The sequence below is a fragment of the Epinephelus lanceolatus genome, chromosome 10 (assembly GCF_041903045.1).
Source record: "Epinephelus lanceolatus isolate andai-2023 chromosome 10, ASM4190304v1, whole genome shotgun sequence".
NCBI classification, from domain to species: Eukaryota; Metazoa; Chordata; class Actinopteri; order Perciformes; family Serranidae; genus Epinephelus; species Epinephelus lanceolatus.
In genome coordinates this window covers 9102171-9117415 of record NC_135743.1, presented here as the reverse complement: position 1 = coordinate 9117415, position 15245 = coordinate 9102171, and the positions used below count along the sequence as shown (strand labels likewise).

Genomic DNA, 15245 nt, shown 5'->3' with positions numbered 1-15245 from the left:
CTCTCGCCTTGTCTCATTATTTTTTTTCTCCTCGCTTTTGATGGGTGACTGGAAATCTCCCGTGAGGCGTTAATTTGATTTTTTTTTATGATTTTTTATTTTTTTATGAACTCTTTGACACATAAATTAGCTTTTTGAAGGCTAAGATTAGCATTAAAATGTGTCACATGAGCTCAGAGCAATAGAAGTGATGAGAAAACCCCACACATGGCTTCAGTCAGAGATAATTCCTCCATGTTTTATTCTATGTGTATAATGCATATGATTTCTGTGAAGCTGCTAAAAATGAAATGTATAGTTTCCAACATCTGAAGCACAAAATTCCCGGCCAACATTTGTATGTGGGGCCCATGTGGGTCATAAATGGACGTGAAAACAGGCCCTATATGGGATCGTCCACAGGTTCCACATTGGCCCCATGCCAGCTGCCCACATGGGTGGTTTACCCAATAAGGGCCCAGATAAGATGCCAATTTTGGGCCCATACCCACTTGGTACCCAGGTAGCCCTAGCATAACCTATGTGGGGCCCACTTGATTAAACCCAACCATGTGGGCAACTGGAATGGGGCCATTATGGAACCCATGGACAATCCCATATAGGGTCCATGTTTTTTTTTTTGCCCATTTACTACCTACATGGGCCCCACAAACAAATGTTGGCTAGACAGGTTTGAGGTTGTGATTGGGTTATTTGGTGTCAGTGAACTCTGGCTACACTGGTGACCATGAGTGGGAAGTAACTAAGTATTCAAGCACTGTACTAAGGCATAATTTCAAAGCAGGCTTTTCTTCTTCACTTGAGTATTTCCATTTTCAACTACTTTAAATTTCTACTCCATGACGACTCAGAGAGAAATACTGTAGTTTTTACCCCACTACATTTCTATAATGACTTACATAAAGTTATACTGTGCAGGGATTGTCGGCTACTGTTTGTAAACAGCATCACCACTGTAAGTCAAAGCCAACCCCAGCTTTGTCAGGTTGGTGTTTTGCCTTGGTATATTTACAGGAGTTTTTTTTTTCCGCACTGTGTGTGCCATTTTTGTAGCTTCCTCTTGAATGCTTGCTACTCATAGTCTGGCACCTGGTCACTACCTTTTTATGGTCCTAAATTCACCTGTGCGCTGTGCCCATAAATGTCCTGAACACTGCAAAATATAAAGGAAATAAGAAAATACAGACAGAGGGCAGAGTCTCTGCAGATAAATACACCACAACACACTTCTAGTGGGTCGTAAGTGATGACTGAGAGGGACTACTTGTCTATGACTCCATACATTGTTTGTTTTTTAGGAAAATCCTGCATATAGTATACTATTAAGTTACTTTGCAGATTCAGGATAATAAAAGGAAATATAATCAACCAAGTAATACAGACATTTAAGCTATTGGTTACTTGTATGAAAATAACTTTGTGCCACCTTTGCTGAAACTTTCACTGTATTCTAAAAAACAAACATGAGACAGATAGACTGTGAATAAATCATGCCCCTCCTCCCCTCCTACTGCCTCTAATGGCATACACAAGAATCAGACCATGGTGAGGCAGAAACAACCAATCTGAGCCGAGGAGTTCCTAAAGCAGCTGTCAATCATGTCAATCGCTGTTCGTAAACTGCTGTCAAACTGTCAAATGAGGCAGCGCTGATCAAATATGAATCAAGATTCTGTCACTGCATAGCCTTTTTCTCTCCTCAACTGTTTTCAGAAACATATTTTAATGCACTGTTTAGCTGTAAAATGAGAAAGTCGTAATGTTGGATACAGTCGACTGAAGTATCGCCCACCAGCCAGACCAACTTTCTCATTGTACAGCTAAACAGTACACTCCTTGGCTCTCATTGGTTGTTTTTGTTCACATGCAGTTTGGTCTTTAGAAGTGCTACAAGGCAATAGAGTAGGCAGAGGTATATGATTTTTTTTCAGACTATCTCATTTTCTGCTGTGTGGAAGCTGTTCTCACAAACTGGTTGTATGCTCTCCTATGAAAAGTAATTGTACATATTGCACATATTTTGGAAGGCTGCAGTCACGTTACCAATGTTAGTAAATAAGGAAGCAGCCCCGAGCGGCCTTGTAAGAAGGCAGCTTGGGGTGGTGGATGGGTCACAAAAATCCAGACTTTTCCCCGGGACTTTTGGAATCGGGTGTTCAGAACCATGTGAACTTTGAGTCAATTTAAAATGGCAATAAGCGGAAATTCATCATTTCTAGATTGAAGGAATTAAAAAATGTGTTGATCTCCAGCCCCTTGTTTACAAGCCGGTCCGGCTGCGCGTTCATGTACGTTCATGTGAATCCCTCTCGGAGCCCTTGGCCCTCCCTCCCTACAAAAGGCTACAGCCAGTGAGCAATGGCAGCGCGTATTTTGAAGCGAAATGGTGGAGAGCGGAACAAAACGTTCACCTGAAGACGACCGGGATCCGACATTACCTCTAAAGAAACAACGGTCGTTGGCAAAGAAGTTGTCGGATAAAGAAAGGGACAGAACCCAGATTAACATTGGCCTTGCATTTCCAAGCTGGAGAGCACTGCCAGAGCTAAAGGGGCTACAATTTGACTCAGAGCTAGCTCTTCTTCTCCTGGACAGGTAGCCTAAGTAACAACATAGTCAAATGTCTGTTTTAATTAGTGTTACAGTAACGTTAGGCACACGTCCGGAGCTTGATTTATTAGCGGCTCTGTCCCAGCAATGGGTCAGGCGTTACGGTTGTGTTAGGTGAGTAGCCCGGCAGCCCAGCTAACATTTACAATTAGCATTGTAAAATGTAGCCAGGCTAAAACATCCCTCTCACTCACGGAGAAGAGTAGGAACGTTAGCGTTAGCTCCCGGTGTTAGCACTAGCTGGGATCCGGCGATGGCTCTAGCCGAGTCGGCTACTGGAGTTCACTTTTTGCCCCTTTAAGGTACATCCTCGCCACGTTTTCCAAGACCTAATCTGAGTAACTTTACTTGGCTAAACCTAACCTCCTTCTATCTATCTATCTATCTATCTATCTATCTATCTATCTATCCTAATTATGTAACTATACATTTAGGACGTAACGTCACACATGGGGTGTTAATTCGTAGGATATCATATGAACTTTCGTGCATGTATTTTTCCTTGGATATGATAAGAATCGTTCTATGAGAACACCTTATGTGTGGATACAGTGAGAGTTTCAGAAAATATGACAAAAGTTATTTTTTAGAAATGTCACCAACTACAGTTTTAACATATCAATAATTATAATCCAACAATACATTATACATCATACTTAAATGGGCCATTCTGCACAATAGGTACTTATATTTCTGTTACTATAAGTATATTCTGATGCTAATACGTGTTTACCTTGACTTCCAACAGAGAATTCCTACACTGATGTATTGCAAAGGTAAAAGATCTGAGTACTTCCTCTGTCACTGCTGGTGATAATCATCGAGAAAAAAAAGGATTATTTAAGACTGAATATCAGAGTGTCTGAGTTGTAATTAAAAGAAATTGATCTGGGTAAATGTCCACGTCTCTGTGCATGAGTGAGTAGTTGCTGTCATTACCTCTTCCATTCATAGCATTTTCTCTTAAACAGACGCATATATACATACAGTATATATGTATATTCACACACACACACACACACACACACACACACACACACACACACACACTATATTTACAGCATGAGTCATGCTTGAAGGCAGGCTACTTCCCATTGACAGGGTAAGAAATGGGCGGGTTGAGAGCATGAAATGAAAACCACTAAAGAGGAAAGCTCCTGAAGACACACTGCCACCACCAACACGCAGCATTTGGGGCTCAGCTGTTCAATAACCTGAGCGCAAGTCTGGTTCTACATCATGTGTGAAACAGGTCTAACCCCGACATGCTCGGCAGAAACATTTGACACAAACCAGTACAGAAACATCATCACAGACCGAGATAATGCTCACAAACCACCTCGATAGCTCGAGCCGAGAAATGCAAACAGCAACACTCTCTGATCTTCAAAGCTCCCAGGTACGTTGGCAGACAAGATGGCAGTCAAACCCAAACACAAGGACAAGTCAGGGATGGGGCAAGACAATCAGAAGTACCATACACACACACGCACGCAGCAGACGAAATAATAACAGTAGCAAGGGAAAAAAGAGAGGTTGAGGGGGATAGCAGAGAAGATAGCACGGGCCATCGGACAGACTCGACGAGGGAAGAAGCAGTCTCACAGACCTGATCAGCGAAAATCCTGGTTTTTGGCTCAATCATGGGTCCTCCCCTTAACTCATCCTCCACAGCCATGAGTCTTGGAAGCAGAGAAAGAAAGAGAAGGGGGGGAGGGGTGACAGAAAGAGAGGGAGCATTATGAATTCAAGATTAACAAGAAGTTGAGCAGGTGCATCTCCAACATCTGTCTCAACAACACCACCACAGAGATAAGATGTTGGTTACCTGAATCCCAAATCTGCTCAATCTTTTAAGCCCATGCAAATGTTGAGCAAGCCATGCTTTCTGAGGCACTGCCAATTTTCACTGGTGGAGCCTTTTTTTTTTTTCTTCTCGCCCCCATGGGATTCATCAAAGCACTTTTGCTCCATTTAAGGTGTTTTCAAAGCGCAATTAGGGCCAACTGTGGACAATTATGTGAAGCGAACGGTTCAATAACAGATCTTGATCATCCCCAGGGAATTGCCCATCTTATGTAATATGGACTGACCAAGGCACTGGTGGAAAATCCTTTGACTAATCATTTCAAAGACTCCGCTCGCAGATATGAGCTGCTGGAGTTTTCATGAGCCATCGGACAATGCAGGTTTCCCAGCTCTCATGATTATCCAAGTGCCAGGGATTTACTCCAAATAGGTTCATTCAAGGACACTTCTCATAAGGGGTTATCTTGCAGTTACACAGCCAACTGGCTAAACTGTGAATACTGTTATGGTGGTGATAGATGCCAAATAGAAGTTAGTGTGAATAAAAAAAAAGAAGTCCTCTTCACATGATTTCATTGGTTGCTTTCATGACTTTCCATCTGTTTTACAAGATTTTACAGCAGCAGAATAAACATACTTGCAATTTGCTGACATGGAATAAGCTTGCAGGAATAATTCTCCTGTATAACAGTGAGCAAAGGAGTAACTTCCTGTCAATGTGTCTGAGTAAAATGACCAGAAAGATTCATCAAGCCACCAAGCCAATCAAATAGTTGACAGCAACATTTAATTGCCGCCATGTTTCACCACCAATCTAGTCGTATTGTGTCACTCAATACTAATTTCACATTCATGTTTTATTCAGAACACAAAGAGGCCATCTCGTTCTCACTCCCAACTCGTAGAATACTGCTGTTTTGTCAATGATTTCAGCGTCAAATACCAAGTATCCTTTCACGGTATGATATGCACCAGGTGGCGGCTATCTCTGACGCCACTGGCCACAACTGAACTCGCCAATTACCACCACTTTGTTAGACGGCGACATGCCACATTAGTGTGGGTTTGATATGCACTGAGCGGCGGCTATATCTGACACTGCCTGCAACTACTGTAGTATAAAGAATGAGAAAGACCCATTCAAACGGCGAGAGGGGTGCTGGATCGGACAAACAAACACCGGACTTTCACCTGGAAGCCCGTTGTGACACAAAAAGTCAATGGAGTTGTTTTAAACAATGTAGTGTGCTACGTTGGGTAGCATGCTAAAGTAGTACCATATGTCACATGACTTGACTGATGTTAGTGACAACTAAACCAAGCCATGATGTTTTTTTCTGAACCTAACCACAGACTTTTGTTGCCTGAACTTTTGGAAATAAATGTAAAGATGATGTGATTTACCAACGTAGTAAGTTTACTTTGAAAAGGACTTTGTGCATGTAACAAGTGTGTTTTGAGACGCCATCCATGAATGTCCAAAATGGGATCCAGAAGGCTACCTGGCATATCATATTTTGACATTTAGGTCTACTGACAAAGCGGCGTTATTTGACGAGTTGGGATGAGAACGCGTTGGAGAGGCACATGTTTGACAATAAAGAACGAAAATCCACAGGTGAAGTTTCAAACATAAGCGTTTGGATGTTTTATTCCATAAATAATGTACAGTGTCGAGAGTTATTTTACAAAAGAAGAAGAAAAGAAAAGAATCACTCATACTGTAAGCACACACAGAAATATAAGCACTGTCCCAAAAAACAATGGAATGTAACATGGGCATACAGCATTAAGATTCTGACATGACTTCAAGAGGCAGACAATGATTCATGTGGGTGATATGTTACAAAAAAAAAAAAGCTTCTTATATCCAGTTGTACTTCAAGTAGTGTGCTTTTGAGGTCAAGTCGTACATGTAGTCAAAACAATGTGTGTAACATGAGGTCACAATGTCTGAACATTTTGCTACAGAGAAAAAAAGGCAAGAGACAAATAGGATGTAAAGTTGATGTAAAGTCAACGGAAAGAAACAACAGACCTGGATCAAACAGCAGCTGCAAATACTTTCTTGTGTCTTTGCCGACATGAAGTATGTCTCTTTGACTGAAAACTTACCTCTCAACGTCTGATTGGTGCTGATGCTGCAGACCCCCACCCATAAGGTTCAAGCAAACTAAGAATTATTTGCAACTATTTGACACAGGTCTGCATAAAAGACACTATAAACCCTTGGCTGTTGCTACAAGCCATGTCAATCAGACCAATATTGATCACACACACATCAAGCCAAAACTCATCACCACTATGAATTCATTTGCAAGATTTAAACAGAAGTTTTGCCGTAGTACAATCGACACAGCCTATCAATATATTCTTGCTACAAAAGAGAGGCGGAAATACTGACACCAGAATATTATCTATATCTCTGGAGAGGGAAAAACAAAATAATATGGTCGCCCTTTTAATAATATTTAAATCATACTGTAACTGCATAAGTTAAATGACAGTACTGTCTAACTTTCTTAAACGACTATTCTGATCACCATCACCACCAATGACGGACTGCAGGTCAAAAGGCATACCAAGCATATACAGCAAAATCATACAGATAGAAGAGAAATCGTTGTCGCTTTAATTAATAAATAATATCCATTGCAGTTTTTTAAAATGCAGATAAATTCACAAACACCGTACAGAGAAGCCAAAAACAAGTAGAGAACTTAAGAACACACTTTGCAGAACATACTGTTGTCAAAGAGTCACGTCATTGTTGTCATGTTGTCTCATGTTGCACTTTACAGTATTCCAGGTCTTTTCTGTTTAGATACTGTGGATGGCACCTGGTTAAAGGTTTTAGTAACACTTCATAATAACCATCATTAATAAATGGTAAATTGATAGTTAATTCAACTTTAGTCAAAAGTTATTTTACTGTAAAACAATGAAATGATAATGTTTAGTAATTAATAGCAATGCTATCATTTGTGGTATTTTAACAGTTTTTTGTTGCACACATTGAAGCATTTTATATACTACTATATTAAATGGTGTTCTTACATGTGAGGCGTGTGAACATTCAATTTTATGTGTCGCTTAGATGGCGATGAGCTGCTTTTGGCACTCATACAGGCTCAGGAAACACTGGCAAGATAGAGAGATTACTTACCTAATGAAGTGAGATGTTTTGGGGCTTTTTGTCTTTATTAGATGGGACTGTTGAAGCGTGAGGGGAGCAAAGAGAAGGGGGATGACATGCAACAAAGGGCCACAGGGAACTGAGCCCGCTGCGGCAAGGACATTGCCTTTGTATATGGGACGCCTGCTCTATCCACTAAGTCACCAGGCGCCCCCATTAGTTTATAATTACCTGAAAAATAAGACATTCGTCGTTACCCTAAAATGAGCTGTTAATATCTATATACAGGGCAGGTCCTCTTCCATGGAGTCCGTCATGTTGTTCTACAGTAGCCCAGAATGGACAAATCAAGCACTGGCTCTAAATAGGGCTATTCCATGACTGTATTAAGAGAACTGGATACATGTTTGGAGGCGGGGCCCCGTTAATTCCTATGAAAGTCGCTCGGTGGCACATGAACCCAAAAAATCTGCCCGACCTGAAAGAGGGATCCCTCCTCAGTGGATCTTCCTGAGGTTTCTACTATTTTTTCCGCCGTTAAAGGTTTTTTTGGGAGTTTTTTCTTATCCGCTGTGAGGGTCCATAGACTGAGGGATGTCGAATGCAGTAAAGCCCTCTGATTTAAAAATAAAATTAAAATTGAATTGAAAAAAGTTTGACTCCTGTGTATAAAATTACTCAGATGTTAGGAACTGCTTCCGCATTGTGTGGCCCATGGTGCAGGCACACTAGAGACTTCCACCTGCTGAGCTGGCTACTTCCGATTTAGCGCTCCGTTAACTTCATTTGGGAAAAAATAATTATATCATATAGCCCTTCAAGACTTTCCAAATGTTCTTAGATTGAGTGGACAAAATTAGTGAAATCAGCGGATAGTGAAAAGAGTCATTTCACTGGGGTTGTGACTGAAAAAATGTATCCACTGAATTACAGAAGTCTCTTTTGCCACGGACGTCTATGGGAAAAAGTCTTTTTGGGCCACATGGCATCACATGACGGATGTAATTACACTGTTTGGCCTCTACGAAAATTGGCTTCAAAGCCCGGCACACTTCCTGGAGGTATTTTTGAGTTTTTGTGTTAGCCAATATAATTTTCCTACTGGGCACATGGAAGAAGTTTCAGCTCTGCAATCTCACCACTCGATGTCAATAAATCCTTCACACTGGACCTTTAATTTAGAATATAAAGTGTTAAAATGTGTGCAACAAAAAACTGTTAAAATACCATAAATTATAGCATTAATAATAATCAGCATTTTTTTCATTTCATTGATTATTAACAGTAAAATAACTACTAACTTAGGTTTAATAAACTATCAAATTACCATTTATCAATGATGGTTATTCTAAAGTGTTACCAAGATTTTGGCAGGAAGTTACTGTTTCTTTATGTGCACAAGATGCATACAATATACCTCAGCAGGATCCTGCATGTGCATCTGCACACACAGCACATGTAGAATATTGTATCTATTATTGCGCTTCTCCTGCTAAAAAGTTAGCTATTGCAAAGTCAAAATAATTATAATCTCACTCTCAATAGAATTCATATATATTTCATATATCACTATTGTTATGGCTCTTACATCACAGACTTTAATATGCTATGGATTATAGTTAAAAATAGATTATTACTATATGACAGGTGCATTTAAGACCATTGATTTTTTTCCCCCACTGCAGACTCACCATAAATCTGTTGTTCAGTTCACAGCAGCTCGGGGAAGATAAATAGTTTATATTTATAATTACCAAAATGCATTAAAATATTTTGACAATAAATAAATAAATAAATAAATAAATTAGAGAGCCTGTAGCCAACTTATGGGATCAGTACCCTAAAGAAAATATATAGATACAAGTGCTACAGGTAAAGTGGATTCAGTGTTTTCAGTGGATTTAACCTAGCATGACCTAAAACTCAAGTTTTGGCTTTGGTTTAAATTAGATCATTGAAAAACAAAAAGTGTATCTGGTCCAGTGACAGATATTGGATTTGCACTGAGCTTTAGGTTTATGCACAGAACATTAAGGCTTCTCTGAAATAAAATCTCTGACACTTGAAACACAACGCTGAGTGTTTTAGTTCTGCAGATAGAGAGTTTTTCAAGCCTACACAGGAGCCATGAATTCAGGGATCACGTGCACGCTCCTTTTTGCAGAACCTGAGTTGCTTTTGCATCATAATGTGTCTGAATGTGAAAATTTAACATAAAAAGTCAATTAAAGATGAAATAGAATATAAGGCTGTAGTTACACTTGTCGTTTCACTAAAATTTTGGAGTCCCATGGCCTGAGACCATGCTTCTTGCACCTTGCACATTTTGCATACTTTAAAATTAAAATCCAGATGATGCACAAGTCTTGAAATGCATTTGATGATATGATCTGGCTCAGTGAATTGTGAGTGACTCGGAAGCATAGATCTGCTACTTTATTCTTCCTTGTGTGGTCAGCTGATAAAAGTCACACAGGATACAAGTGTACGCCTTGGAGATATGAGTTTCCTGCACACTATGCTGTGTGTGTGCAGCAGGTTCACTGTATTCTCTTTAAACTCCAGGGGAGCAGTAATTAATGGTTTGGCTTTAAGTGCTCTGCTAAAGTTTCTCTATTATGTGGCATATTTTCCTTTATGCCCTCATGCTTGAATCTTCATCATTGTCTGTGACTCCCCCCCTCTCCATATTACATCATAGCATCGTATGAATGTAAAAAAAAAAAGAAAAACGGAAGAGAGGTTTCGGTCCCCATGTAGAAAGATACATCAGCAGTCCTTCAGTGAACGTGGTTCACCTTGATTTAAAATGGAAGAGCTAATATTAAACCACGGTCTTCCATAGTCCTCTGCCTGAAGGTCCAAAACAACGTGTTGCTTTAAAAAGTGCAGACATGTTTCTGAAGTTATCAAATTTTCAATCCTCTTGTGCTTTTACGGTGCAATCTCTTGGGAGAGTCAATTGAAAATTAAGCTAAGTGGAATCTGAAATGATCCCGAGATCCAGTTAAAAGCTGTGTTCATAAAATGGTAAGTGCAGCAGCACAAGGACACGGGAGGGTGTTCTAAGGGTGGGTTTTTATATACAAGGTTAGGGTGTTAAAGATGTTTCCCCATAAAAGACGAGCAGGACTGTCTCTGTCTTCATTCCGTGTCTTCTTTCCTGGAGTGGATTAGAAGTGGCAATATTCTCTGTCACAGTTATCCACCCTTCAGATGCAGACCACAGACTATTATAAGATGTGAACAAGAAATTATTGTACTCTTCTGCTTACAGAGCCTATTTATCTGAACTCTTTCCACAGTAAGACTAAATTTGAGCAGCATTGCTAATGTGCAGTCACACTTAAAATGCTCAAATCCTTAGAACACAGCAAACATTTGGTTTTTGTGCCTGAACACAACTGAGATACGATCAATATTCCACTCTTTTCCCCATCAACTACTTAATTTTGTGGTCGATCAATAAAAACTTAAGAATGCGCTGCGAAATTGCACCACTACGATTTCACACAAGCACTCAATAATATTGGGACTCAGCTGGAGTTCTCCACAGTCATCCAAATATGATGCTCTTGAATAAACCCTGTTACGATAGCAGATTTGCTACAACAAGAGCTTAGGGGACAATCAAAGACTCCTTTGTCCAGCTTAACTCGGTTGAAAAGAACCAGCCTCCGAGGGAACATGCACTGCACGCTTATCAGAGAACATATAGATCTCTATCTTCCTTATATTAGTCTCTCATTTAATTTGTCACTCATTACATGTCTGCAGCTTTGGCTCTCAATATACAGTACAGCTCCCTGCTTTGCTCCCAGGGCTGTAGTGCTTAATGAAACTGAAACAACCTCCTACTCTCCAATATTCTTTGCAAGATAACACCCCTGTAAATAGAGTCTTATTCCAATATGCAATACATGTATTTTAGGAAAAAACATTGCAGCTTCAAGTTCCTCTTTCACTCTTGTTAAATAGAATCCAGTATGCTAAAGCTGTAGTGTGCTTCCACTTACTCCACAGAAGCATGAAAATGCATTTTAATTAATGCTAGCAATCTTTATCTGAGGGAATGTCATTTTTTTCCACATATTTTGGAAGAAAAACTCATATAGTCTAATTCACCAAAGGCGTCACAGTAAACAGAGATAAAGTCAATGCGGCCCGCCAATTCGCCCACATGACGTCTTAGCTGTCTTTTGCCCTCCATCCCAACAACAGCCTCCATTTACCTGCTAATTATTCCTTTAATTTGGGAGTCTTTCTCCGCTTGCTGTTGCCGTAGCTTCCTCTCACTGTCTTCCAGTCGATTCTGGTACTGTAGGAGGATCTTATTGGTCTGCTGCTCCTGCGTGAGGAGCCTCCGCTCGTACTCCTCCAGCTTTTTGTGGGACATCATCAAGCGGTCCTTCAGGGAGTTGATCTCCTCCTCGTACTCCCGTACCTGAGGCAGAGGTATGGAGAGAAATTAGAAATGTTTAAACCTGGTTGACATGCCTTGATTTCTCAGTGGCTAAAAGATTTATACCAGGGGGGATTGCTCTGAGACAACAAGGGAGGCTGATCTTCCCCTAAAATTTCATAGAAGAAATGTTCAAATATGCTCTATTGAATTTACATTAAAATAAGAATTTACATTGCATTAAACGTGCGCTAGGATGCGTTTAACATCATGACTATGATGTTCAAACGTCAGCTGTTTATCACCAGTTTTCAAACGTGACCTCCCTGTCATACATTCTCGTGTCAGCACAGTGGATGCGGAGCCTCCAAGCATTCTTATGAGACAGCGCTGAGCAGGTTTTTTTCATGCAGCAAAGCGAGACGGTCATTGGATAAATGCGACAAAATCGTCACTTCCAGGGAGGCTCAGCTTCCCTGGATCCTAATGGAACGGTGGGCAGGAGAGGATGCTCGGTGTGTGCATGATGATTGGAGGAACTGTCTAAAAGGCTGAACCCCTTTGTGATTGACAGCGCTTTGCATTTTGAGCTCAGTCCCATGCAGATATTTGCGAGTGGTGTGCTGTCCAGACTCCAGAGTTCCTTATTTCCATAAGCGATATAGCTCATTTTCACCGTTTTAGACACAGTTCAGGTATTTAAAGCCATCTGAAAATCTGTGAGGTGTGTGTTGCTGTGGTTCTATGGCATGAGTGTGGTTGGAAAACGGCTTCAATTAAATGTTCCTTTTATAAGTTACTGCCTCGCTACAATATGACAAATTTTATGATGTAAACTTAAAGTGAGCTTCCCCTGTTTGAAAGACCAGCAGCCGCCACTGATTTAAAGGTGCTTTATGCACATTCATGACTTTACAAGACATACTGGAAAGTACAGAGCCACCTCCACATATTCCAAATCTGAGGGCTGATGTACACTGAATGTATGAAAAAGATTTGAACACTTGGCTGATGGCTGTTCTTTCCCACACTGTCTGTGACCTCTTACTTCTGTGTTAAGACGAGATCTGAGTGCCATCTGCTCAGCACTGATAGACATGACTCAGTGTTCCTCTAAGCATGAATTGAACTTTTTTTATTCAAAAGGCAGTTTATAAACTTAAAAACGATACCCACCCTGTCCATGCGTGACTCATCCATGCTCTTTGAGTACTCCTTCAGTTTGAACTCCTCACGGTCAATCCGTGAACTTTCAATGTCAGCCGACAGATGAGGCATGTTGGAGACCCAGGCCACTGTTCGCTCATTGGCTGAGGGTGGGTTGAGGGTGGATGGAGTCTGGGAGCCCTGGGGAAAAAAAAGCCAGCACACTGGATATGAGAACATGAGTTCTTAAATGGATGAGAAACAGTTCCATAACAAATAGCAGGCTTTAACGCAAGGTGCCTCAGTGTTCATACATTTTGAGCTGGACCCTGGTGGGACTCCTGACCGTGTTAGTGCCATTCTCAATTAAAACCTAAACACAGTAACTGACATTTTAAGCCCTATTTCCATGGGACTATTATTAGCTGGAAACCTCTGTGATTTAGAATAAACACTGTCGTGTCTGGGCTTTGTGCAGCGCATTCAATCAGAATAAGTCTATATTTTACTAGTCATTTGTAGCTCCACTCCACACAATACAGACACACTGATGCACATTGTTAAACAAACAGAACCGATTCTGCCACACACTGTCACACGTTATCCATCTCATCATTTTTCCAGATTTCGCTTTTGTGAATGACTTGAGCTCACTTTTTCTGCGAACAGGTCTCCATGTTGTGTAGCGAGACGAGCCTCCTGCACCCTAACTGCTGTCAAAACTTTCGTTTGTAATTGCCAATGCAGCCTCCGTGATACTCGACAGGGAAAGAGGCAGAAAAGAGGCGCGGAGGAAACAGAAAACCTAAATATGACCCCAAATCACAGAAATGCCAATAGGCACAGGACTAATATAATTACACAACCTCTGCGTTTGGCGAAATATGGTGCGTAATTTGCATTTTTTACTTGATAAATTATGGACATGCCAGCTTCGCATGGGATTAAGATCACACATGACCTCTGCAATTATTACAAATTACCAGAGATCCCCAAGTAATACTAGTCCAGTGCAAACAGGGCTTCACACACATTGTTGAGAAACAGTCATGAGCACAGCTGCTGACAGAAAGAACTGGAGCACTCGAGAGAAGAATAAAGAGAATAAAATGAATTCAGAGCGTGCAGATGTTACCTGTTTGCTCATGGTGGGTTTGAGCAGGTGCTGTTGTGGAGGCTGTTGCTGTGGTGACTGTTGAGTGCTCTGACTGGTGGTTCCCTGTGGACTCTGGCTTTCCCTGACAGAGCTCTGCTGGTGGGGAAGGCCCGGGGCAGTGTTGTCTTTGACGGACAGCTGCCGGGACCCGTGCTGCCGGCCGCCATAGCCGGACTCTGGTGACTGGAGGAGATTCCCGCTCTGAGGCCGTGTTTTAGCCAGAGCAGCAGGTGCAGCAGCTGCACTAACGGACAGCTGGTGGGAGGTCTGGGACTTGACACGCTGAGATGGAGGCGGGGCAACAGAACTCTGGCGCACGGGTTGGACTGTGGAGGGGGGCGTAGTGGCCAGGGAGGAGTGGGAGGTTCCTGTCTGGGAGGTCATGCCCATCATTTGTTGTTGCTGTTGGAGGTTATCCTTAGAAAGAAAAACAGGAAATAAGAAGTTAGCATTTTCAGTTTGTTCCAGTTATTTTGGGGCAGATGATGCTACTGTCAACTTCTTGAGCAGTCAGATTGAAAAATGCAAGAGGCTGCAGTGGTTGAGCGTGTTGCTTTAGCTACTACTGAGACAATGAAATACAACCAGGAAGTTTAGTTTGAGAAACAGAACAATGGATATTCAGTTTCATGTCATCACCCACATTTTCTCCCCAGGTTTCCTGCTTGACAACTGTTGACTATCAGCTGCAACTAACTAGAGGTGTGGACTCGAGTCAAACTGAAGTCACAGATTTGATGGCTTTAGACTCGACTTGTAGAAATAAGAGATTAAAAAGTGTGTTAAGGTTGGTGTCAAAGTCATATGCGACATCAAAGTACTCTATTTACTATTTTAAAGCATTTAAATTAACATTATACAACAAGACAGGACAGAAACACACAAATTTAATTCTGTTGTGGCACTGGTTGATAGTGTTATATGCTGTGAAAGTGCAATGTCAGCAGCGCTATGTTTTTCACTTGCTTTAACAAACTTGTTGTAAC

General features: G+C 41.1%; 1 protein-coding gene across 15 annotated transcripts in view; it reads right to left on the bottom strand.

The window, feature by feature from the left end:
* The window catches only part of syngap1b (synaptic Ras GTPase activating protein 1b), a 217200-nt gene that overhangs the window by 15687 nt on the left and 186268 nt on the right, over positions 1–15245 (bottom strand). For 13 of the 15 annotated variants that reach the window (XM_078171409.1, XM_033641193.2, XM_078171412.1 and 10 more), the window contains 4 exons: positions 14239–14676; positions 13134–13304; positions 11788–11999; positions 3106–4292 (listed from right to left, as the gene is read on the bottom strand). In XM_078171409.1, coding sequence (XP_078027535.1) covers positions 4034–4292; positions 11788–11999; positions 13134–13304; positions 14239–14676 — 1080 coding nt within the window. In that variant the 3' untranslated portion in view covers positions 3106–4033. Of the gene's footprint in view, positions 1–3105; positions 4293–10565; positions 10719–11787; positions 12000–13133; positions 13305–14238; positions 14677–15245 lie in introns of those variants that run through there. The other 2 variants (XM_078171410.1, XM_033641198.2) reach the window with 2 other exon arrangements.